General features: G+C 40.1%; 2 protein-coding genes across 16 annotated transcripts in view; one reads left to right on the top strand and one right to left on the bottom strand.

Moving 5' to 3' along the window:
* Positions 1-14,250, top strand: part of TIAM2 (TIAM Rac1 associated GEF 2) — a 227,462-nt gene extending 213,212 nt beyond the window's left edge. For all 7 annotated transcript variants that reach the window (XM_034765344.1, XM_034765342.1, XM_034765345.1 and 4 more), the window contains 6 exons: positions 789-897; positions 2,147-2,205; positions 6,100-6,205; positions 7,520-7,607; positions 9,146-9,300; positions 13,004-14,250. In XM_034765344.1, the coding sequence (XP_034621235.1) occupies positions 789-897; positions 2,147-2,205; positions 6,100-6,205; positions 7,520-7,607; positions 9,146-9,300; positions 13,004-13,644 (1,158 nt within the window). In that variant the 3' untranslated portion in view covers positions 13,645-14,250. The remainder of the gene's footprint in view (positions 1-788; positions 898-2,146; positions 2,206-6,099; positions 6,206-7,519; positions 7,608-9,145; positions 9,301-13,003) is intronic.
* The window catches only part of TFB1M (transcription factor B1, mitochondrial), a 48,769-nt gene continuing 36,892 nt past the window's right edge, over positions 14,202-26,078 (bottom strand). For 3 of the 9 annotated variants that reach the window (XM_034765352.1, XM_034765354.1, XM_034765351.1), the window contains 2 exons: positions 17,152-17,279; positions 14,202-15,102 (listed from right to left, as the gene is read on the bottom strand). In XM_034765352.1, coding sequence (XP_034621243.1) covers positions 14,853-15,102; positions 17,152-17,279 — 378 coding nt within the window. In that variant the 3' untranslated portion in view covers positions 14,202-14,852. The remainder of the gene's footprint in view (positions 15,103-17,151; positions 17,280-26,078) is intronic. The other 6 variants (XM_034765358.1, XM_034765357.1, XM_034765359.1 and 3 more) reach the window with 3 other exon arrangements.

Here is a 26,078-nt window from a genome sequence, read left to right as displayed (position 1 = left end):
GTGTTCTCTGGTGCGAGAGACCCTTAGCATCCAGGAAGGGCTTTTTTGTTACCAATATCTCAAAATTATTTGCTCTGATCTGAGCTCTAGACATGAATGTGCATCCATATAAAAAGTGTATTTATCACCCCTCTAATCAAATTGGTTATTTTATTAGAATATTTAAAAAGAAAACTAGTGAAAGCATAATGGATCTTGTTCTCTAGTGTCTCCCAGAACTGGGCCAGCAAGCTCACTAGATTTAGCCATTTGTGGACAATGATGTATAAGTGAATCAACCATTTAGCTTGATCCTTAAAGGTGCGACAGCTACTGATTTCATTGTTTTAAGTTTCATCCTGGTAAAGGAGCCAAATTGTTTCTGTTCTGGAAGAGAGAAAGAACTGCTCAAAAGAAAGAAAAGCCTAAGAGAACCAGTCATGTCCTAATTCAGTCAGTGAAAGGATCTTATACATTGATTAGTTTATAGAAATGAAAGGGATGATAAAGGAATGTCACACTTGGCTGTATCTCAGTGGCAGAACTTCAAGTCAGACATAACGTTCTTCAGCTTAAGTGTTAGTAGCAAAAATAAGCTCTAAGAGGCAAATCACCCAGCTTCCATAACTTGTGTGATATTATTTTTATGGACAGTATTTTTTTAAAATATATTGCTATTTACACAACCATGGCTCAGTGCAATATATATATAGGCATACTTTTTATTTATCAGCCTGCACTCATTAACATTTGTGGTTGATTGTTAATCAAGACATTAATTGCACTTATTTTTTTATAACCTAATACAGGTCACAGAACTTTCAATGGGAGAACTTCTGATGCACTCTACTGTTTCCTGGTTGAATCCTTTCCCATCACTGGGCAAAGCAAGAAAAGACCTTGAACTTACAGTGTTTGGTTAGTGTTCTATTAAGAGAAAACCCTAAAGATATTGAGTACATCTTCTAGCTAGTAAAATATGACAACTGCCATTGTACTAATGAAGACTAACTATAAAACGTAAGCCCTGCTATAGCCATGTAATGGTTGGGGTGGTCCTGGATGTGGAGGACAGACACAATATTTCCTGGAAATGTTATTGAGATGTAGATGATAGAGGTCTAGATACCTGAGATTAGTAGCACACGCAGTAACTTCTCTGTGATGGCTTTTCCTTCTGCCTACTCTACTATCACCAAAGACCTAGCTCATCTCTGCAAACATTGCCACTATTTGGCATACACCTAAGTGGGTAACTGAAGATTGTGAATAACTTTGAGGGTTTGAGTTAGTCATCAGCTAAATGAATGAATAACAGAGACCTTGAACTTCAACTAGTTTAGACACAGCCGATTTATGTAGGAATTGAGGGTGGGCTAAAAACATAATGCTTAACACGCCAGTTGTGGGTAGCCTTTAGGGTAAGTGGGCATTTTTGTTTGAAATTGAAGTGCATGCATGAGGAGGCACCATCTCTTTGCTCACAGATAAATCCAACTGTGTTAATCAGTGATTCATTTATACTGAACATGTTGGGCCAGACATTTCCTAGTGACCATAGGCAGCTCACTGAGTGTCCAGTTCTCCATCTGTAAAATGGCGATAATAGCACTTCCCTACCTCACTGGGGCATTGTGAGGATAGATACATGAAAGAGTGTGAGGCACTCAGATATGATGGTAATACCTTAGAGAGCTAATCAGAAATTTGGAGAGCTCTGAAGTCTGTCATACACCGAAGGAAATACTGAACTGCATCAAAGAACAGATTTGACATCATCTCTAATGGGCCTCTTTTTTTTTTTCTGCAACACTTTCCTACCCCTCAAGGGAAGTTGCTGGCATGTTGCTTCTTCACAATCACGTTTCCAATTTGTACTCTGCATTTATTAAAGGCCAATTTCTGTAATCTTGATATAGGGAGATAGGCTTTCAAACAGTATTGCTCATCCCTAATTCTTTTACGGAAGTAGTTTTGTGACAGAGGCAGACTTGTATCACACAGTTTAAGCAGTTGCTATGGGAATTTTGTGTGGGTGTTTAGGGTCAACAAGTACCCCATAGATTGTGGATAACTAGAAAGAACTGTAAATAGTCAGTACAGCCATCATGTCTGTTTTGTTGAATACTAGACCTACAATCAGAGGCCTCTTGTTTTTCCTTTTCAGTTTTTAAGCGGGCCGTCATACTGGTATATAAGGAGAACTGCAAACTGAAAAAGAAACTGGTAAGTCTGGCAGTAATTTCAATTCAAGCTATAGATATGTATGCATAGGGTCATAGAATTTAAGGCTAGAAGGGACCACCAGATCATCTATGGTCACTACTAAGATTCAAAATTGAATATGCCAATACAGAAAGAAGTGAATGGTACAAGCTGCTGTTTTAATGCAACCATATCACAGTGGGCTGCGCTTGCTCTCACAGGCTAAACTGGTTGAAGTGTTCAATATTTGACTGAGACTGGAAGACTGTCTGGATGTTGCAACAGGTTGTGTTACTGATTCAATAAGCAGCACATTTCTGTGTGAACTAATGCCCCAGCTGGTTGTTGGGAGGTGATTTCTGTCAGATGAGATATAGTATGTAATCATTTGAGAGTCATTAAAGAACCCAAGGGACTTTTCATTAACCTAGGTATTCTGGTATAATTCAAATTCAGTTATTTGCCAATTACATCACTTCCCCCTAAAGTATCAATTGAATATGCATTCTTTATGTCCTGTCCTAAACTGGTGGGCCATGTAGCTAAAGCAATCCCTGTGTGTAGTACATAGTTCACTCTGGAATGAAAGGTAGTATGAAAAGATACTTATTTAATTGGGATAGTTAAACAAATTTCAGTTTACAGCTAAGTATCTCATTTTATATGCCCCAATTACTTGAAATACACCCAACTCTCTACTCCCCAGGTCACAAGAAAACAAGTCAAGGGAGTGTCTTGAAATAACTTGCAGAGACTGATAAACAATGAGCAGTTAAATCTAGAAAGAAATAAGCTGTGCCTTAATTTGCCTAGGATGGCTTTTTCCTGTGAATAAGCTAATTACATACTCCTGAGGGCATTCTGTGCCCCCCCCCCCCCAAAAAAAAATCTGTGTACGTTTTAAAATTCTGCAAAATTCAGAAAATTTTATTTGTCAAATAAATATGGAGGCTCCAGCATGGCATTGGGGAGCACAGGCCACTGGCTGCACAGAGATGGGAGATCACTGTGCAGCTCTCCCTCCCCCTCCCAGAACATGGACTCAGTGGTAAGGCTGCACCCAACCCTGACACAGCACAAGGACCGGGCCTGCCCCAGAAACATCCCAGAGCTCTGCCCTTCCATGTCAGGTGCACCAGGTGTGGGCAGTAGTGGCTCAGCAAGGCAGGATCCAGGTGTTGAGAGGCTTAGTGTGGGGGGGAATTGGTTGTGTGTGGGGCAATCGGCGTGCGGGTGGCTCAATGGGGGATCTGGATACACACGGGTTTCGGGGGTTCTGGGTGCAACAGTAATGGGACTCTGCAGGGGGGGTCCAGGTGAAGGTGGTTGGGGCTCAGCAACAGGGGTCTAAGTGTGGGGGGGATAGAGCTCATAGACTATGGGGGGGCTCAGTGAAGGGAGCCAGATGCTGGGAGAGTGGGGCTCATTGAGGTTGGGATCCAGGTGCGGCTGGCTGGGGCTCAGTAGGGTGGGGATCCGGGTGGCTCGTCAGGGTGGTCCGGGGGAGGGGAGGTTCTGGGTGTGGGGTGGTTGAGGCTCAGCAGGAGGGTCTGGATGCCAGGGGTTGGATGGATGCAGGAGCAGCTCTCTGTACAGTGATCCCTCCCCCTGCAGCTGAGGAGTGATGGGTGCAGGAAGCGCTGGGGGAAGGGGGGAGTTTGCAGAGCTTCCTACAGCCAGGGGAGAAATCTGGGGATGGGTCTGACCTGGCCCTGGATGCCATGCAAGGGAAGAGGAAGTCCCATTCTCCCCCGCCCAGCCAGGACTAGCAGCTGAGCCCGGCACAGGGTAGAAGCCACCAGCTGGGTCTTCCCCAGTCCTGCTCTCGCCCCACAGTGATTTACCTCTCTGCTGGCTGCCCTGGGCACCTGAAACATACTGCTGGGGAGGGTTGCATGATCGTTTTTGTGGCTTCCCTGTCAGTCATTTTTCTGTGGGGAACATAAATTCTGCACATGCGCAGTGGCACAGAGTTCCCCCCAGGAGTAAATTACAACAGAGGCGATGACATGGAGCATTAATGTAATGTGCTTATACCAAGAGAGATATAAACAACTGCAATAAAAGGAACAGTAGCAGTATTGTCAAACTGAAGAATTTGTTTTGCTACCCAATAAGTAGTTGGTTTACTCATAGTGAACTTGCTCTCAGTTAGTTTCTTTCATGTGGAAATATTATGTAATTTATTAAAAAAATCATTTTTCAAAGCTGCAGCAATCTGTTTCTCTGGAATTCTGAAAGCTCTAGCTATCATTGTAAAACAATCAAACTAAGGAGTAAGACTATTCGGAAAAAAATTGCTTTTAGAAGTGAGTCCTTGGACAGAAGGCCACTTTATCAAGAACATTTATATCAATAGAAACAATGAGGAATCCTTGTGGCACCTTAGAGACTAACAAATTTATTTGGGCATAAGCTTTCGTGGGCTAGAACCCACTTCATCAGATGCATGGAGTGGAAAATACAGGAGCAGGTATAAATAAATATATGGAGATATACCTATCTCATATAACTGGAAGGGACCCTGAAAGGTCATTGAGTCTAGCCGCCTGCCTTCACTAGCAGGACCAAGTACTGATTTTGCCCCAGAGTCCTACGTGGCCCCCTCAAGGATTGAACTCACAACCCTGGGTTTAGCAAGGCCAATGCGCAAACCACTGAGCTATCCCTCCCCCCATAGGTATAAATATATGAAAGGATTGGGGTTGCTTTACCAAGTGTGAGATCAGTCTAACGAGATATATCAATTAACAGCAGGATACCAAGGGAGGAAAAGTAACTTCTGAAGTGGTAAGAGAGTGGCCCATTACAGACAGTTGACAAGAAGGTCTGAGTAACAGTAGGGAGAAATTAGTATTGGGGAAATTAGGTTTAGGTTTTGTAATGACCCAACCACTCCCAGTCTTTATTCAGGTCTAATCTGATGGTATCCAGTTTGCAAATTAATTCCAGTTCTGCAGCTTCACGTTGGAATCTGTTTTTGAAGGGTTTTTTTGTTGAAGAATTGCCACTTTGAGGTCTGTTATTGAGAGATTGAAGTGTTCTCCTACTGGTTTTTGAATGTTATGATTCCTGATGTCAGATTTGTGTCCATTTATTCTTTTGCATAGAGACTGTCTGGCTTGGCCAATGTACATGGCAGAGGGGCACATGATGGCATATATCATATTGGTAGATGTGCAGGTGAATGAGCCCCTGATGGTATGGCTGATGTGGTTAGGTCCTATGATGGTGTCCCTTGAATAGATATGTGGACAGAGCTGGCACTGGGGTTTGTTGCAGGGTTTGGTTCCTGGGTTGGTGTTTTTTGTTGTGGTGTGTGGTTGCTGATGAGTATTTGCTTCAGGTTGGGGGGCTGTCTGTACGTGGGGACTGGCCTGTCTCCCAAGGTCTGTGAGCGTGAGAAATCCCCACTGAGCCCCACTCTCCCAGCATCTGGCTACCCCCACACCCTATGAGCTCTATCCCCCCCCCTTAAACCTCTGCTGCTGAGTCCCACCTTCACCTGGACCCCCCTGCAGAGTCCCATTACCATTGCACCCAGAACCCCCCAACAAGCCCCTGTGCATCCAGATCCCCCATTGAGCCACCCGCACCCCGAATGCCCCACACAGAACCCTCTCAACCCACCCCTGGATTCCCCGCACACTTGGTAAAGCAACCCCCATCTTTTCATATATTTATATCTGCTCCTGTATTTTCCACTTCATGCATCCAATGAAGTGGGTTTTAGCCCACGAAAGCTTACGCCCAAATAAATTCGTTAGTCTCTAAGGTGCCACAAGGACTCCTTGTTGTTTCTGCTGATACAGACTAACACGGCTACCACTCTGAAATTTATATCAATGCAGACATCAATTACGTTGCTTTACCTCTTTTTTTTTTTTAAATATGTCTTTATTTTTCAATTTGTAGCCCAATAATGTACGGGCCGCACATAATTATGGTGACTTGGATCCATTTAAATTTCGTTGGCTAATTCCTTTATCTGCTCTTCAAGTGCGGCTGGGGAATACAGCAGGTAATTATATTTTACTTTATTAGTTCCTACTGTATTGATATCTACACATTGCTTCCTGAAGTCTTGTGAACAGGCAAACATTTCCAACCTGGGTACACAATGTAGTATCAGATAAACATATGTCCTCCTATCTCTCTCTCGCTCGAAACATTTATACACCCACACCCTGCAGTAGCATGTGCTTGTAAGGGCCATAGGCTTTAATAGATATTTTCATTCAGATATTCTGTCTTCACACCTAATTTTCTTCCCTTCTGTAATCAGAGAACAAGTTCAAGAACGTTGGATGTTTAAATGTTACCCTGAAGCTGACTTGCTAGGGTGGTGTTGCTATTTCATGGCAGAAACTCAGCATAGAGCTGCAACAGGTTAGGGTTAACATGGCAAAACAGAAACCCACAACAAAAGGGTAGGGAAAAACCTGAAGAGGCTGCTCAAAGCAATCTAATGATAACATGGGCCAAATTCTATCATGCTTGACACCCCCTGCAATATCACTGCCGTCCAGGATGCAGCATGAGAGAAAGGATTATCCAGGGATTAGTGTGCTAGCCAGAGATCTGGGTTCTCTGCTCCATCACAGACTTCTTGTGTGATCTTAGGCAAGTCATTTATGGTGGAGTTTTCAAAAACACTTAAGTGCCTACTTGACTGAAATCAATGGAAATTAGGTGCCTAGGTGCTTTAGAAAATCCCATGGTTAATCTCTGTGCCTCTGTTCCCCATCTGTAAGCAGGGGGATAATAGCACTTCCCTACCACACAGGTGTGTGTGAGGACCAATACATTAACAACTGTGAAGGGCTCTAATACTATGGTGATGGAGACCATGTAAGTACTTCAGATTTGAGATCTAAAATCAGCCCCACTTGATGTATCAGAGCTGAACTGAATTATGTGACAAACTGGTAGCTGAGGAGAAGGGGAGATAAAGCAGACACAGAAGCAAAGAGAATCCTGTCTATGCAAGGAGTAGCCTAGTGTTGCCAGTGGAAGTTCAAGGTCAACATTCTTGGTGAGAAAAGGCCTAATATTAGTCCTCAGAGGGGCTGGTAGGTTGGATTTCAAAGCTTCAGAAATAACGAGGAGCATGTTCGTGTCCGTTGAAGCGAGTGATGGAAAGGAAGAGTCTCGTTCTGGAAAAGAAGTTGAGTTTGTAAAGAAAAGTTGTAAGTCATAAAACTTAGCACTCCTCCGCAGGTTGCAGCTCATCATGCAGATGATGAACCTTGTCTTGGAGAGACGCTGAGATCTATATTGTTGTCTGTGTAGTCTGAAGGCATGAATTAGTCACAATTTTTTTTTCTATCTGTAGGAACAGAAAACAATTGCATCTGGGAACTGATTCATACGAAGTCAGAAATAGAAGGCAGGCCAGAAACAATCTTTCAGTTGTGCAGCAGGTAAATTTGACATGAAGATATATTTTTGACAAAATTACACTAATGTAATGACAAGAGAACATTTTATTTTTCCAAGTGACCTTTTTTCCTCTCAGCACTTCTAAAACACCCATCACCTCAAATCCAGGCACTGAGGCAATGTTTAATTGGATGGAATTCGATGTGTAGAAAATATCTGAAATTAGAGTGAATTCATTCAGTGTCAGGAATCTGCACGTTTTATTGTATGATCTTAAATTTCAGTGAATTATGACTGATGCAGTCAATGGCTAGAGCCACAAAGGGATTTAGGCTTCCAAATGCCACTTCAGGTGTCTAAGTCCGAAATTTAGATCCTCAAAATCCCTGCTCAGCTGGCACTTAACTTTCCTAGACACCTAATTTTCATTGCTTCAGTCTCCTAAACTTCTTCTGGTGGGCATGCATACAGCTGCCTCTCTCATGCCTAAACCTGAACAGGATCCTCAAACTAGGAGTTGCCTATCTCCCCTGCAATGCCTGATCTGATAGGCACTACCCAAATGGGCCTTGCATAAAACACAGCTGCTGAAGGAGCTTGCCCCCTGTAGCCAAATGGTTAGAGTACTCACCCAGAATGTGGGAGACCCAGGTTCAGTTCCCCTCCATCTGCCTGATGTCTAGTACATTCACCAGTAGGCTATTGGGTGTTCTGGGGTGGGACTCTGTAGCAATGTGCAGACTCACCCAGCGGCGCCTCATGCTGGTTACTTCCGGGAATTAGCTCTCCAGCTTCCGGAGCGCCTTCTTCAGGCTGGTGTCTTGCCGCCACTGCTGGCCCCCGTGTCCCTCCTGGACCCTGGTGCCCCTTTATCTGGGGGCTGCCCCCTGGCAGTAACCCCTTTCTCTTTGGGTCTCCCCTCCCCGGGGAACCCCCACACAGCCTCAGAATAAGGCCACTGCCAGTCACCAACTGGGGCAGACTTCAGTATAAGCCACTCATCATCAGCAAGGTTGGGTTTGGACCTGCTGCCTTTGCCTACCCCTGAGCTGCCCTCTGCAACCCCCATTACCTATTTGCCTTTTGCTAGGCTGCAGCCTGGGGCTTTCCAGGCTGGAGCTCCCCAGCCTTTCCCCAGGCCTGCTCCACTCAGGTACCCTGTCTCTAGCTCCCTGCAGCCAGGTCCTTCTCTCTCTGTATTCAGAGAGAGAGAGAGAGAGAGAGACTGTCTGCTTGAGCTCCTAGCTCAAGCCTTTATAGGGCCAGCTGGGCCCTGATTGGGGCATGGTCCCAGCTGAGCCTGCTTCCTCCCAATCAGCCCAGGCGGCTTGCCCTTCCACAGCCCTCCTCCAGGGCTGTTTTAAACCCCTCAGGGCAGGAGCAGGTGACCACCCCGCTACAGACTCCTTCAACCATCCTATTGAAGCTGTTCCACTTTGTATAAATAACTAAGCAGCACCAATCTTCAGTAGCAAAGAAGGCTGCTTCCGAATGGAAAGATTGCTTGGGCATGGGAAAACAAAAAAATTACAGTGACCTGTAATCTGCCCTCTTATTGCTGTTCCCTTAAACCTTACAGCGACTGTGAGAGCAAGACTAACATTGTTAAGGTGATTCGTTCCATTCTGCGGGAGAACTTCAGACGTCACATAAAATGTGAGTCGCCATTGGAGAAAACGTGTAAAGATCGCCTAGTTCCACTCAAGAACCGCATTCCTGTTTCAGCCAAACTGGGTAAGAGTCCATTTGATAGACTGGGAAATATAGACTGGCAGTTTCATGATTATTATAGACATGAAGAGGGCGGTATATTTTTACTGTAATTCATGTTTTAAAATATAATTTACTTCTTGGTAGAGAGGCTTTATACCAAAAGTGCCAGTTATTATTATGGCTGTCACATGATTTTAAAAAATGTATCACGATTAATCGCACAATTAGTCGCACTGTTAAACAATAATAGAATACCATTTATTTAAATATTTTTGGATGTTTTCTACATTTTCAAATATTTGATTTCAATTACAACACAGAATACAAAGTGTACAGTGCTCACTTTATATTTTTGATTACAAATACTTGCACTGTAAAAAACAAAAGAAATAGTATTTTTCAATTCACCTAATACAAATACTGTAGTGCAATCTCTTTATCATGAAAGTTGAACTTACAAATGTAGAATTATATACAAAAAAACTTGCATTCAAAAATAAAACAATGTTAAATTTTAGAGCCTGCAAATCCATTCTGTCCTACTTCTTGTTCAGCCAATCACTCAGACAAGTTTGTTTACATTTGCAGGAGATACTGTAAACAAGAAGTGGGCAGCATTGTCACCTGAAAGTGAGAACAGGCACTGTTGTAGCTGACGTCACAAGATATTTATGTGCCAACTTTGCTAAATATTCGTATGTTCCTTCATGCTTCAACCACTGTTCCGGGGGACATGAGTCCATGCTAATGATGGAGAACCCAATGATCCAAAGCAGTGCAGATTGACGCATGTTCATTTTCATTATCTGAGTCAGATGCCACCAGCAGATGGCTGATCTTTTTTAGTGGTTTGCAGTCTGTAGTTTCCGCACTGGAGTGTTGCTCTTTTAAAACTTCTGAAAGCACGCTCCACACCTCATCCCTCAGATTTTGGAAGGCACTTCTGATTCTTAAACCTTGGGTCGAGTGCTGTAGCTACCTTTAGAAATCTCACATTGGTACCTTCTTTGCGTTTTGTCAAATCTGCTGTGAAAGTGTTCTTAAAATGAACAACATGTGCTGAGTCATCATCTGAGATTGCCACATAATATGAAATATATGGCAGAATGCAGGTAAAACAGGAGGAGGAGACATACAATTCTCCCCTAAGGAGTTGTCACAAATTTAATTAACACATTATTTTTTAAACGAGCGTCATCAGCATTGAAGCATGTCCTCTGGAATGGTGGCCGAAGCATGAAGGGGCATACGAATATTTAGCGTATCTGTCATGTAAATACTTCGCAACGCCAGCTACAAAAGTGCCATGCAAATGCCTGTCTTTGATTTCTGGTGACATTGTAAATAAGAAGAGGACAACATTATCTCCTATAAATGTGAACGAACTTGTTTGTCTTAGCGATTGGCTGAACAAGAAGTAGGACTGAGTGAACTTGTAGGCTCTGAAGTTTTACACTGTTTTTTGTTTTTTTTGAGTGCAGTTATGTAACAAAAAAAATCTACAGTTGTAGGTTGCAATCTCTTTATCATGAAAGTACACTACAGTACTTGTATGCGGTGAATTGAAAAATACTATTTCTTTTATCATTTTTACAATGCTATTTGTAATAAAGAATACTCTTTGATTTCAATTACTATACAGAATATTATATATATACATTTATATATATATATACATTTTTTCTATATATCATATGATATATAGAAAAAATGTAGAAAAACATCCAAAATATTAAATCTCAATTGGTATTCTATTGTTTAACAGTGCAATTAAAACTGCAATTAATCGTGCGTTAACTGCGATTAATTGACAGCCCTAGTTATTATCCCTCATCCCCATGGGGAAAAAGACCATACAGAAGCCTAGACCCTCAAATACAATTCTGCCAGGGGGGCAGTCTGGAGTTTGCCCAGCTCTGGGCCAGAACAGAGATCTTCTGGAAAATCCCATGGCTCTCCAACTCTTTTCACTAATCCCATGGCATCCCTTCCCTCATCGTGGCATTGCCCCACCCCTCAGAGAAGACAACAGCTGCCGTACTTTTCCTCACTCGGGTGTATCACGGTGGGAGAAGCAAAATAAGATGCTAACAGTTAGCATTAACTTTTGTTGTCATACCCCCAGGCAGGGACACTGCCACTGCCAGAAAATCTACCTCTGGTGTAGGGGTTAAGGGAGCAGCAGAAGTATGCCACAGAACTGCTGCTGCTTACCTCCTTTATGTCCCCCACCCTAAATCTACCCCATTTAGCTTCCTTCCACCAACAGACCTAGTGTACGTCAAATGCATTACTTTGACCTTTCCACCCCCTACAAGGCTTCCTCTAACTGATGTTTGGCTTTCTTTAGTGGTTTGGCCCTACCATTATCCAAAGTTCAGGCAACAGAACAGGAAGTGAGGCAAGGCAGAGAGGGCTTTTTCCCTAACAGCATCTATCCATACCAACAGAGTGCTTTATCATTGCATTTTTTGGTGAAATACAGGCCTTCTTTGGAGCACTGCTTTCTAGTGCTAGGTACAAACAGCTGAATATGGCTAAATGTACATGTATACATCTATGACCAAAGAAAGTACACTATACTTAGACAATAGGGGACTCACTCCTAGGAAGCAGTGACGCAGAAAAGGATTTGGGGGGTCCTGGTGGATAATCCACTGAACATGAGCTCCCAGTGTGATGCTGTGGCCAAATGCTAGCTTTGGATGCATAAATGGGAATGCTCGAGTAGGAGTAGATGTTATTTTAAAGTGTTTCTGGCACTGGTGAGAGTGCTGCTGGAATACTTTGTCCAATTCTGGCATCCACAATTCAGAAGGATGTTGATAAATTGGAGAAGGTTCAGAGAAGAGCCATAAGAATGACTGAAGGCTTATAAAACATGCCTTATAGTGATAAGCTAAATAGATTGATCTCCTTGAGTCTACCGAAGAGAAAGTTAAGGGGTAACTTACAGTCTAAGTACCTAGACAGGGATAACATATTTAATAATGACACCATTCTCTGCTAGATTGAAAGGCTAACACAATTCAATGGCTAGAAACTGAAGCTAGACAAATTCAGACTGGAAATAACTTACTGTTAAAAATTGATAAGTAATTAACCACTGGAATGTGAATTCTTCATTACTGGCCATTTTAAAATCAAGATTGGATGTTCTTCTAAAAGATCTGCTCTAGGCATTGTTTGGGGGAAGTTCTCTGGCCTGGTTATACAGAAGATCAGACTAGATGATCACAGCCTTCTGGCCTAGGAATCTATAAATTGGCCACTAGTGTTGCCAATATTGCAAGTCCTGTCTACCTGGAGTTGAGACAGTTATGACTACAGCATTCCTCTTGCATCATGGGAAGCAACTGACAGAAAAATGAATTTGGACTCAGATGGCACTTGGCCATACAATACACTAGGTAATTGACCCAGCTTCACTATTGTTTAGATTTGTTGTTTTGCGAACCATATCTGTGGCTTTATGAAGGATTTTGCATGTACTAAATACACAGTAACTTACAACCGCTAGAGCAATATAAAATCAAATATTGTCAATACCAGCAGTCTGATCTCATAGAGGATACAATACATTTTGATTAAAATGGGACTAATTAAATTATAAATCAGAAAGCCATAATCTTTTATGATTATGCTACTGAGGGATATTGTATAATTCCCTTGTTTTGTGAAAGTTGTTTTAATGCAAAAATAAGACTGCCTTTTATACTTGCAGCTTCCACAAGACCCCTAAAGGTACTGAAAAATTCCTCCAGTAATGAGTGGAATGATGATACAGGGAAAGGAAACTTACTGGATTCTGATGAATGCAGCCTGAGTAGCAGTACTCAGAGTAGCAGCTGCCATACCACAGAAAGCATACAGGAATCCAAAAATTCATCTCCTATGAAACACTTTCCGCGCTGCACATCCGATTTTTCAAACAGCCTTGTCAAGGAATCTGATATTCTCAGTGATGATGAGGATGACTATCAGCAGAGCTTAAAGAAGGGCAGCCCTACAAGAGACATTGAAATACAGTTCCAGCGGCTGAAGATTTCAGAGGAGCCTAGTGCTGACACAGAGCACAAGCCGCTCGCTGAAAAAGAGGCTGGGGATGGTTATAAGGCAGGAGAACATCCAAAGCTGGTGCGTGGGCATTTCTGTCCAATTAAACGAAAAGCAAACAGTACAAAGCATAACAAGGGAACGTTACTGGCAATGCAAGAACACCACCATTCTCTTGACAGTCACTCTGACAGTGCAAACTTGGATCTGAATTCTATTTTAGAGAGGGAATTTAGTGTCCAGAGTTTAGCTTCTGTAGTTAATGAGGACTGCTTTTATGAAACAGTGGAGAGGCATGGAAAATCCTAGCTGTGTGTGCGCTATATGATTTAACAGGTTATTTAACATTTTAATGTCCACATAAAATTTGACTTACTTGATTTGCTTTAAAACTAGTGATTATGTGGAAATTGCTGAAAAACTACTGTTGGTTTTGTGCACTAATACATTTTTCCACAAAAATATAGTTGTAAAGGATTCTTAAGTTATTTTAATTTATTGTGGATCAAAAAAAATAGATTAAGCTGGCCAGAGTCTGTAAATTAGTTTATCCCTTTTGAGCAGTTAGCAAGATGATGTTGTGTCCTTTAAAAAGGTGCATTCTAATTATTTTAAGTTATGTGGAAAAGATGCTGGAGGAATTGTGATCTTATAGCTTTATTAAAAGAAAAAGTCAAAACAACTTTTCCTTTGGGCATTTTTTCAGCAGTTTTAATTTTTGCTTTATTTAAAGCAGAATTAAGTTATTTTAAGGTGTTTTAGTGCACAAGAGTGTAGGAGTCATTTTTGTAAGTTGCAAGATGCTGTTAACTTTATATATATGTAAATATAAACAAAGCTTGTACTGTAATCTTTTATTTGATTGTATTTTTATTTTCTCTACCAACTTGTACAGTAAAAGGAAAATGAGCATTATGTCTAATATGTCTAGTTTCTTGCTTTATTCGCAGCTTCCGCCTACTGGAGCTTTCAAGACTGAGTTCTTTTGTTTGGGATAAATAAGAGTATTAGCAGGCCTTCTGTGCACTTTATCCTTCGTGAGGCTATTTGCTTGAGTGCATTAATATAAGATTTCTGCCCAGTAGAGTGTTCTAGGATAAGGAGAGTGAAATGAAAAACACTATCACATAAAGGTTGTTATGCTGGAATAGTAAGTAAAATTTTACTTTAAGGACTCACTAATGCACCTCTCACTCATACAAAACTCCCCTTCATTTCAGAGAGGCCCCCATTTACGAAGGTTCTGAAGCATGTGTCTAACTTTACCTTGCTGAATCAGGACCTGAAAAACAGAGTGGAGAATACACCAAACCTTAGCAGGTTAAGGATCCCATATTCAGTGCATCCTCTTTCTGTATAGCAGAATGGAATAAATAAGGAAGATAGGAGCCACCCCTCTTCCTCCAGTATTTCAACAAAGTGTGTATATAGGTGTGTAATTTTTGAAAACAGTCTCCTTTTATGAAAACAATTATAGATTGTGCATCTAAAAAGAAAAAAGAAGTGTGCCTGACATGTTAGAGCTGGTCTTCCTGTTCAGACTGCTTCAAGTGTCCTTTTTTCCTAATTCTCTTCTTCTGCTTCAGTTCTTCCCTGTAGTTGTAACTGAAAAGGTTTGTGTCTTCATCACACATTTTCCTGTATGCATCACACAGGTTTTTAAAATGTAAAATGGAGAGCTGAGCTGGACGCAGAGTTGGATCCACATCTGCCAACATCAGCATCTGTTCACTTTTTTCCAAGCGTTCAGCTTCTGGAAACAGGATTCTAAAAGGGAACAAAGAGGAAGACATTCAAATATATTTTTTTAAAGAAAAAAAAGAAGTGTCTTCATGCCTGTCTGTGTCCTTTTCTTAAAGAGTTAGTTCACCATAAGCATATCCCCAACTCGAATGCTTAGTTTGCTGAAAAGAAATAGATCTTCTTAAATTTTCAATTATTTTCTTAACATCTAAACATGAGTTGGCAAATTAAACAAATTTAGTGGGAGACTGCCAGTTTAATTCTGGAGTAAATGTGACTTCAACATAGATGTATGTATTTTAGCTCCATTTTAAATTATCTGTAATATTTAAATATTTAGGAAGGAGAGGACAAGAATTGGTTATTTGGATCAGTTCAAAATTTTGTGATGGTAAGTACTATCTTGATGACTTTTGGTAACCTTAGTAAAAAGAAGTCACCCTTACTGTCTAGCAAGCTCAGTAGAGAAGCCAAGGATGAATAGGCCATAGAGGCTGAACATTTCAAATCTCAAATTATTTTGTAATTCAAAGGGGAGAATGCACTGGTTGTGGGAAATACTGCATCTTGGGGTGGTCACATTAGATAATCTGAACATCTATAATGCTCTAAAATGAGACAGACTTGTACTGTAACTCAAACTGTACTTCATTAGCAACTTTACTTAAACTGTAAATGTATCAATTCCTTTACATGCCATGTGTTTTCCATGTTATACTCATTCAGCCTACCACCTTGCTTTCATATAACTGTATCTAAATCATCATATTACAAGGACTCCTGAGTTAGCATCTAGAATTTGCTAATTTCTTTTGACCAGCTAAACAATAAGAGGATTGTGATCCTTAATTACATGCTAGGCACAGTACTAAGGCACATTAAGCTGCTACTGGATACGAGACATGCAAAAAAATGCAGATTTTTTTTCCCCTTACAAAGAACTTTAAACAGTATCAGAAATTTGAGATTAAACAATAACTGGTGATCTTTTTAATCTTCTGAAAATACAAATACAGCAATGTTTGTATTTCCTGAACTAAAGAGTGTGTCACACACTAGCTCATCCTGTTCACTTACCACCTCTCAAAGGTATGTATTCAGTCACTAGCACGGACAAACTGGCATTGCGGGTTTAGATCAACTGCCGGCCCCCCAGAGAATAAATGTAGCTCACCTGCTATGGTGAGATACTGTGCTGCAGCACAGAGCTGGCAACCCGGAGTCAGATGCAATTCTAGGCTGCTCCACAGACCTAAGTGATCCCCAGCGTAATTAGACAACCCCACAGGGCTGGCTAACATTACAGAAGCACAGGCCCAGCTTCCTGTGAGCAGCAGCTCTCCCCAGAGTCTCTGCAGCTTTGCATTCTGTGACCCTGACATGGGTATGCCCCCAGTGCTAGTGTCTGAGCCCGTCCTCAGACGATAGCATACAACTGTCTTCCTCAGTTTCTGCACTGGACCATTCTCCCTGAGCTTTTACAATAGGGCTTTTAGAATGTCTTTGTACCACTGCAGCCTTTTTACCCAGTGTAAAGGCCCCAGAGTGGAGGTGATGATCTCACTACCTCCATCTGAGTAAATTATATTTTTATTAGCCAGGAACAGGGGAAGAATTATTAATCAATTTATCTTCAGTTCAGAATTTTAGACCTTTTCTTTTGGACACAACCCACACAGGCTCTTGTCCAGAACATATTTTGTCAGTATCTGGGTCAGTTACTTAATATATTTTAGTCTTTTTCTTTACAAATCTGTATTCAGAAGATTAAAAAAAAGTTTAAAAACAAACAAACTATTCAAAAGCTTACAAATTTAACCAGGTAATGCCACAGGCTTAAATTCTGTATTGTGCAAATAAAAAAGCATTAGGGCTTAATTATGGAGCAAGTGTGCACCCAGAGTAAACGTCTATGTAAATGATATTAGAATTGCTTTTGTCTTCAGTCAGTGTTTTGAGGAGAGCTGGATGTGATGAACCGAATATGTAACGAAGGCTCCATTATTCTTGATGGATTTAGTAGGCATCAACAATAGTGTTCTAAAGAGAATTCTGGTTAAAGAATTTACTTACTCCACTCCCCGACAGCAGTATTTTCTTCTGAACTGAAAAACACTTTTAACGACCTTTTCCACCAGCTTAAAGGGTTGCTGTATCTTTGGTTGCACCAAAGGGGTAAAGTGCACTACTGACACATCCACCTATAAAAAAAGCAAAATATAAGATACAGATAGTGAACACAGGTTTGCATTTTCTAATTTTCCCCCCTCAAGTATACATTCTTACCATTCCTAAACTAGCAGCGTGGGTGTCAGGAATCAGCATTTGGCATAACATAAAAAGATACATTAATGGCTTGAAAATAACTAGCAGATACAGAGCTGTGAAATAACATTACAATTACTCAAGTTCAAGGGTGAAATTTCAACCCTAGGGTCTTGTCTTTTACCTTCAAGGCCCTTCACAAGTCTGCCCTTTCACACTTATCCACTTGCCTCTTATTGCATCACATATACGTGCCCCTGCTGCTCTGCCAATACCAGCTTCAGCCATCTGCTTGACTGCTCTTCTCTCAAACATCTCTGTACTTTTTTCCATGCCACTTCCTATGTTGGAACACACTCCTGGAATTAATCTGTGAAGCTAATAACCTCTCTTCCACACCCTCCTAAAAAACACAATTCTGCCATAATATATAGAAGAAATTAGCCAACATTTAACAGCTAGGCTGAGGGGCAGTTGAGGAAAGTCATTTATTTATATTTATATATTACAGGTCTTGCTCACCCTTCATCATATGTTTCATATTGTATTATGGCTTGTGTAGACTAGGGTACAATGAGTAACATTTGAACGTGTTAGTTAACATGTTTTAAAACTCTAGGATAGCCAAAGGCAAGTTGCATTTTAACAAGTCTTAGCCGGTTGAGGTGAATTCTGAGGAAGTAAGTTTGGGGGTAAATTCAAATGATGAATGAGCAGCGTAGTTACTGCCAGTGCACTACAGTTCTTGCAACAGTTCATCTGTAATCCTTGTGTTACGTGTTTCCTATTTTATTCTGTTATTTTTATAGTATAAAAAGTAAACTCTTTGGAGCAGGGACTGTTCTGTGTTTGCATAATGGAAATTATGTAGTACTAATATAGCCTCAATCCTCATATATAAGCAACAACAAAAAAGTTCTAAAAGTAAAATGAAACAGTAACTTCCTACTGTACGTAAGAATCATCCTAGACAAAATTAATCGGAATAAATTACTTAACCATGAATAGAGACAAGGCTAAAAATTTTCATTCTGAACAACAAGGAATACCGGATTGTATGGGGTGAATTTTCAAAATAAGGGATCAAATTCTACTCAGTTATACTCAGTTTCTTGAAACAGCTAGTTCTAAAGCACACTAGAGTCTATTTTTGATTTAATCCTGAGTAACACATAGGAATTTGTTCAAAATTGTAGTTGAGTAGCTAAGTAATATTGAAAGTACTACAATGAAGTAAAAACATATTTATAAGAGGGATCAGACTGAAAATTGGTACTACACTAGTATTAAAGTATACTCAACTTTAAGGATGAAGTGGCTGAGCAGTAAAAATATGTAATTTCTCATAAAATCAGTTACTACATCAGAGAACAGGAGATCAGCCAATGCTGTACTTATCTTTAAAAAAAGCACAAGAATTGATTCTGGGAGTTACAAAACAGTGAGCCTCTCTGCAAAACTAGGCAAATGTATTTAATACAGAGCTATAGAACAATTGGATGGGGAATATATGATAAGAAACTAGTATGGTTTCTGTAAACAGCATCTCCTGAACCTGTCTGAACCCACATTTTCTGTTTGAAGTCTCACACAAGAGATTATTAAAAAAAGCTTAGGACTGCTCTACACAACGCTTTGGTACTGGTTTAACAATTTTGGGTTTTTTATCCCAATAGTTATACTGGTACAGCTCTTGGAGTAGATCCAGATATACCGATTGGTAGATCTTATTCCCCTTCCTCTATACAAATAACTATACTGGTAGAAACACCTTTATACCAGTATAAACTGTGTCCACACTATGGGGGCTGTGGTATCATTAAAACAGTACAAGTTTTGGGGGTAGACCAGGCCTCCTAGGGTGACCAGACAGCAAATGTGAAAAATCGGGACGGGTGGGGGAGGAGGTAATAGGCGCCTATATAAGTTAAAGCCCAAAATATCGAGACTGTCCCTATAAAATCAGGACCTCTGGTCACCATAAGGCCTTTATAGTCAATATGGAAAGAGGTTATAATAGTGGGGGTGACTAGGATTTCTATTAGGATCAGTATTTCCTAAAATACTTATTAATTATCTGGAAGTGAGGGTGAACAGTGAAGTGGAAAAATTACACCTCTACCCCAATATAATGCAACCCGCTATAACACAAATTCGGATATAACGCGATAAAGCAACGCTCCAGGGGAGAGGGGCTGCGCGCTCTGGCGGATCAAAGCAAGTTCAATATAACGCAGTTTCACCTATAATGCGGTAAGATTTTTTGGTTCCCAAGGACAGCGTTATATTGGGGTAGAGGTGTATTTAGGTGAGTCAAGAGTACAGTGGATTATGAGGAACTTTGGAAGGACTTTAAAATACCTAAGTGATCGAGCAAAAAAGTTGCACATGGAATTTAATGGCAACAAATGCAAGATAATCCAGACTGAAGAAATATTTTAATTACTCAACCATTGATGGGCTCTACACTAACAGTACCCACACAGAAAAAATATCTGGACCTCACTTTGGACAGTTCAATGAAAACTTGTGCTCAAAGTACAATGTCAGTGGGAAAAAAATCCAACAAGAGTTTAGGCTGATAAACACCAAAGAATAACACTGAACATAGAATTCCATAATACAAACAACATTATGCCCACAGCTTGAAAACTGCATTCAAAGTTTTCTGTAAATCCTGCTTCCAAAAGAATATAGCAGAAAGAGAAGGGAAACACAAAGAGTTACAGGCTTGGAGAGAGAGAAAAGAACATAAGAAAGGCCGTACTGGGTCAGACCAGAGGTCCATCTAGCCCAGTATCCGGTCCACCAACAGTGGCCAATGCCAGGTGCCCCAGAGGGAGTGGACTTAACAGGCAATGATCAATTGATCTCTCTCCTGCCATCCATCTCCATCCTCTGACAAACAGAAGCTAGGGACACCATTCCTTACCTATCCTGGCTAATAGCCATTAATGGACTTAACCACCATGAATTTATCCAGTTCTCTTTTAAATGCGGTTATAGTCCTAGCCTTCACAACCTCCTCAGGTAAGGAGTTCCACAAGTTGACTGTGCGCTGTGTGAAGAAGAACTTCCTTGTATTTGTTTTAAACCTGCTGCCTATTAATTTCATTTGGTGACCCCTAGTTCTTGTATTATGGGAATAAGTAAATAACTTTTCCTTAACCACTTTCTCCACATCACTCATGATTTTATATACCTCTATCATATCCCCCCTTAGTCTCCTCTTTTCCAAGCTGAAAAGTCCTAGCCTCTTTAATCTCTCCTCATACGGGACCCGTTCCAAACCCCTAATCATTTTAGTTGCCCTTTTCTGAACCTTTTCTAGTGCCAGTATATCTTTTTTGAGATGAGGAGACCACATCTGTACGCAGTATTCGAGATGTGGGCGTACCATCGATTTATATAAGGGCAATAATATATTCTCCGTCTTATTCTCTATTCCTTTTTTAATGATCCCTAACATCCTGTTTGCTTTTTTGACCGCCTCTGCACACTGCGCGGACATCGTCAGAACTATCCACGATGACTCCAAGATCTTTTTCCTGACTTGTTGTAGCTAAATTAGCCCCCATCATATTGTATGTATAGTTGGGGTTATTTTTTCCAATGTGCATTACTTTACATTTATCCACATTAAATTTAATTTGCCATTTTGTTGCCCAATCACTTGGTTTTGTGAGATCTTTTTGAAGTTCGTCACAGTCTGCTTTGGTCTTAACTATCTTGAGCAGTTTAGTATCATCTGCAAACTTTGCCGCCTCATTGTTTACCCCTTTCTCCAGATCATTTATAAATAAGTTGAATAGGACTGTTCCGAGGACTGACCCTTGTGGAACACCACTAGTTACCCCTCTCCATTCTGAGAATTTACCATTAATTCCTACCCTTTGATTCCCGGTCTTTTAACCAGTTCTCAATCCATGAAGGGATGTTCCCTTTTATCCCATGACAGCTTAATTTACGTAAGAGCCTTTCGTGAGGGACCTTGTCAAAAGCTTTCTGGAAATCTAAGTACACTATGTCCACTGGATCCCCCTTGTCCACGTTTGTTGACCCTTCAAAGAACTAATAGATTAGTAAAACATGATTTCCCTTTACAGAACCATGCTGACTATTGCTCAACAGTTTGTTTTTCTATGTGTCTGACAATTTTATTCTTAACTATTGTTTCGACTAATTTGCCTGGTACCGACATTAGATTTACCGGTCTGTAATTGCCAGGATCACCTCTAGAGCCCTTTTTAAATATTGGCGTTACATTAGCTAACTTCCAGTCATTGGGTACAGAAGCCGATTTAAAGGACAGGTTACAAACCTTAGTTAATAGTTCTGCAACTTCACATTTGAGTTCTGTCAGAACTCTTGGGTGAATGCCATCTGGTCCCGGTGACTTGTTAATGTTAAGTTTATTAATTAATTCCAAAACCAGCTCCAGTGACACTTTTTAATCTGTGACAGTTCCTCAGATTTGTCACCTACAAAAGCCAGCTCAGGTTTGGGAATCTCCCTAACATCCTCAGCTGTGAAGACTGAAGCAAAGAATCCATTTAGTTTCTCTGCAATGACTTTATCGTCTTTAAATGCTCCTTTCGTATCTCGATCATCTAGGGGCCTCACTGGTTGTTTAGCAGGCTTCCTGCTTCTGATGTACTTAAACATTTTGTTGTTATCTTTGGAGTTTTTAGCTAGCCGTTCTTCAATCTCCTCTTTGGCTTTTCTTATTACATTCTTGCACTTAATTTGGCAGCGTTTATGCTCCTTTCTATTTGCCTCACTAGGATTTGACTTCCACTTTTTAAAGGAAATATTTTTATCTCTCACTGCTTCTTTTACATGGTTGTTAAGCCATGGTGGTTCTTTTTTAGTTCTTTTACTATGTTGCTTAATTTGGGGTATACATTGAAGTTGGGCCTCTATTATGGTGTCTTTAAAAAGCACCCATGCAGCTTGCAGGGATTAACTTTCACTCTACGCATCCGAGGAAGTGAGGTTTTTACCCACGAAAGCTTATGCCCAAATATATCTGTTAGTCTTTAAGGTGCCACCAGACTCCTTGTTGTTTTTGTAGATACAGACTAACACAGCTACCCCGATACTTGACACTTTAGTCACTGTATCTTTTAATTTCTGTTTAACTAACCCCCTCATTTTTGCATAGTTCCCCCTTTTGAAATTAAATGCCACAGTGTTGGGCTGTTGAGATGTTCTTCCCACCACAGGGATGTTGAACGCTATTGTATTATGGTCACTATTTCCAAGCGGTCCTGTTATAGTTATTTCTTGGACCAGCTCCTGCGCTCCACTCAGGACTAAATCTAGAGTTGCCTCTAGAAGGACAGGGTGACCCTGTGGATAAAACAGTGGATGGGAGTCTAAGAGACTTGGATTCCGTCCTGGCTCTTCTACTGACGTGCTATTTGACCATGGCAGGTCACAGCAGCTCTCCATGTCCACTCAGACCTTTTGTCATCTTCTCTTTTTAGACTAAGATCTTCAAAGAAGGGCCAGTCTCTTACTACATGCATGTATAGGACCTAGCACAATGGGACCATGATCGTGGTTGGGGCTTCTAGGCACTAAAGTAATATAGATAATAGGACCAATAATAAAATAAATACAGAATGGCCTGCAGTAAATAACAAATGACATAAGTTCCAACTGAGGTGAAACTGAAAAAGACTAGAAAGGAGAGGAATAAGGGGACATTATAGACCTACATAAATAAGAATGAAAGGCACAGAGAAGGTCAATAGAGTTTTCTTATTTATCTTTTCACACAATACAGGAACAAGGCAATAAGCAATAACATTGAAAGGAAACAAACTAAAACAGATAATTACATATACTATATGTATTAAGCACAATGCATAATTAACCTATGGAACCTAGTGCCAAGAGTTAGTGTGGCAATGATGTTAGCATCACTGAAAAGGAATTAAATATTCAACTGAATAAGAATATTATTTGCAGTTATACTAGATAGGATAAAAAGTGTAAAGGATATCAACTCTCATGCTACAAGCTGTAAACCAACCATTAACTGTCTGGGATTAGAAGGAAATTTCCTTCACAGGCATGTTACTGCATATTTGTCTATTATGGAAGTTTTACATCTCCCTCTGAAGCATCTGGTATTGGGCTATGTCAGACTAGATGAACTACTGCTCTGGATTGAAATGACAATCTGGTTACTACACTCAAGTAAATCCAGAAAAATTCCACCCGTCATCAATGAAAAAAAGATTCACATCAGTGTAACTGAAACCAGAACTTGGCCCCGGGAGTATATGCTGCAGCCAAAAAAAAAAAATCATTCATGAAAAGACACATGCACATCCAAATTAATCATCTGCATATGCAAAATGCATACTTAGCTGGGAAAATTTAGCAGCTGGACATGCCAGTTCTTGTTTTGCATGTGCAAAAACATATTTTACATGCACAATCAGCTGTTTGCACAGGCATCGTGAGTACTCAAGTTTAGGTGACTGTCGTTTAAAATTTAACCTAAGACATAAAAAACACAATTTTCACAAAATAAGAGATAACAGGACCAAAAAAACCCATTTGGGTCATCCACTCTGCCCCCCCTACATTTTGTAGAATGACTTTAAAGTGAGATATATGAATCCTTGGCTTTGGAAGTAGGAGTTACCTTTGTAAAGAAAATTTCAGAAAAAAATTAAATGCAATTTATAATTTAGGAGGACACCAGCTTTCCTTTGGAAGAAAATTTGCTATCTCAAAGCTGACCAGCAATATTTTCAGCTTCTAGAAAAAACAAAGCACTCCTCAGCATTCACTCAATTACAGGAACCGTTTTCCTTAGAAACCTAGGAAACTGCCTGGTTACTATGGCAACAGATACAGGAAAATGCTTTTTACTTGTAATTGAACACTTCCTTTAAATTACGTACATTATTATCCCGTTCTATTTTATGCATATTAAAAAGGCTAGAATAACAAACCTGCAGCATAGTATACATAAATGCATTTAAAATATACTGATTCATTTGCTTATCTTATTGTCAGTTCTTTTTACTTATTTTCCAAATATTTTTAATATGCAAGAAATAATTACAAATAATGCAAAAATAAAGTAATAATAAACACTAAAAATGTTTACAGTTGAAATAAACTGATCTGCTAACAGTGTAACAACACTCATTACCACTCCTTGTTCCCGTAGGGTATACTAGTATGATGGAGATTCCTGCCACGATACAACAACTTCAACACAAACATATAATTTAACTTAGGTCTGCCCATTCCCTGGACAATGAAAACAAATACACTAAAGAAAAATAAGTTTATGTGCCAGTCAATTATCACTGTTCAGGTAAAGTAACTATCACTTACCCAGCAGTCGCAACAAAGCTAAGATAATGGGAAATACACATCTGCAGCAGAGCAGTGCTAGCTGCAACCCTAGATACTCCTTTCTGAGATTCAGTTTTATTTTAAAACTTCACCAAAATGAGAAGGATCAATTGCCTTCACTCTAAATAAGATGGGCACAAGCCAGCATTCTGAGAAGACAAGTTTTCAGAACTGGGGTTTTATCTGTCCACCATAGAGATAAGGGACAGCTGTATATTTGGAAAGCAGAACTAATTTCCTCAAAATTCGTCACATTCACATCTCGGGTTTTCATTCAAGTCTAACCCTAGTGAAAAATAATATTCAGGAAAATATTCTTTCCTCATTTGCAGTTGTGCCACCCCACTAACACCAATGGACCGGATTCTGATATCACACCAGTTTGAGGCCCAACATTTGAAAAATTTCCCTGGAATTTCTTTGCTTTTGTGCAGTAAGTTAGAATTTCAACATTGATGGGGGGCTTTGGGGAGGGAGGGTATGTTTAATTTCCTCTTATTCCTCTCCCCACCCCCCCAAACAGCAGAACTAAAGATGCATCTCTTTGAAAACCGAGTTTTACAGGCTGTATTCACTCAAAATATTTTTAAAAAGTATCTTGTGCATTACAAGATTTCACTGAACTAAACTAAGAAGACTAACAAGTAGGCAACAAAATACCCTCATTTTGATTAAGCTAAGACACTTGTAGGTCACTTCTTTATGGATCAAAACTTACTGATAGTTTTTGGTCTATGGGAGGTTATGGAAAGTTGTACATATTACACAGTAACTGTAATACTGTGGGTTCAGCTTTAAAATACTAACTCCATAAATTCATTAAGTTACAAAAGAAAGTCTCCCCCAGGTTATGATGACCCCCTAATATTCTTTATAAGAAAGTGATAACACAAAAGCATTTTAAGTTCTCACAAATCCTGCAACACAAATATGTTCCCCCACAGCTTATAAATTATACATCTTTATCTCACTGCACAACCAGCATTTTCCTCACTCCCCTCTTGATTTAACATGCTTCTTCACATTGACTTGTTGGGGCCAATTTGCCAGTGCTCTGTGTTTACCATGTAAGCCTCCTTGAGCGTTACTACTACTTTATTCATTCATCCAAGCTCATGGAAAGACCATCAACTACAGGAAGATCCAAAGAAGACTGAAGACTGTTAATGAAAGGTATGTAAAACATGAAAATCACATGGAATTGCATGTAACATTTCTAATCATGAATTCAAGCTTACTGTATAAATCTTACTAGGAACTGTAAACTCATATATATATAATTATCTTTGGTATAAAACTCCTTTATTCTGACTCTCAATTCCATTGAAATCCACTTTAAAATCTCTTTT

Source organism: Trachemys scripta, chromosome 3 (assembly GCF_013100865.1).
Source record: "Trachemys scripta elegans isolate TJP31775 chromosome 3, CAS_Tse_1.0, whole genome shotgun sequence".
Classification (NCBI taxonomy): Eukaryota; Metazoa; Chordata; order Testudines; family Emydidae; genus Trachemys; species Trachemys scripta.
The sequence above is the reverse complement of the archived record's forward strand: the minus strand, read 5'-3'. Positions and strand labels throughout refer to the sequence as shown.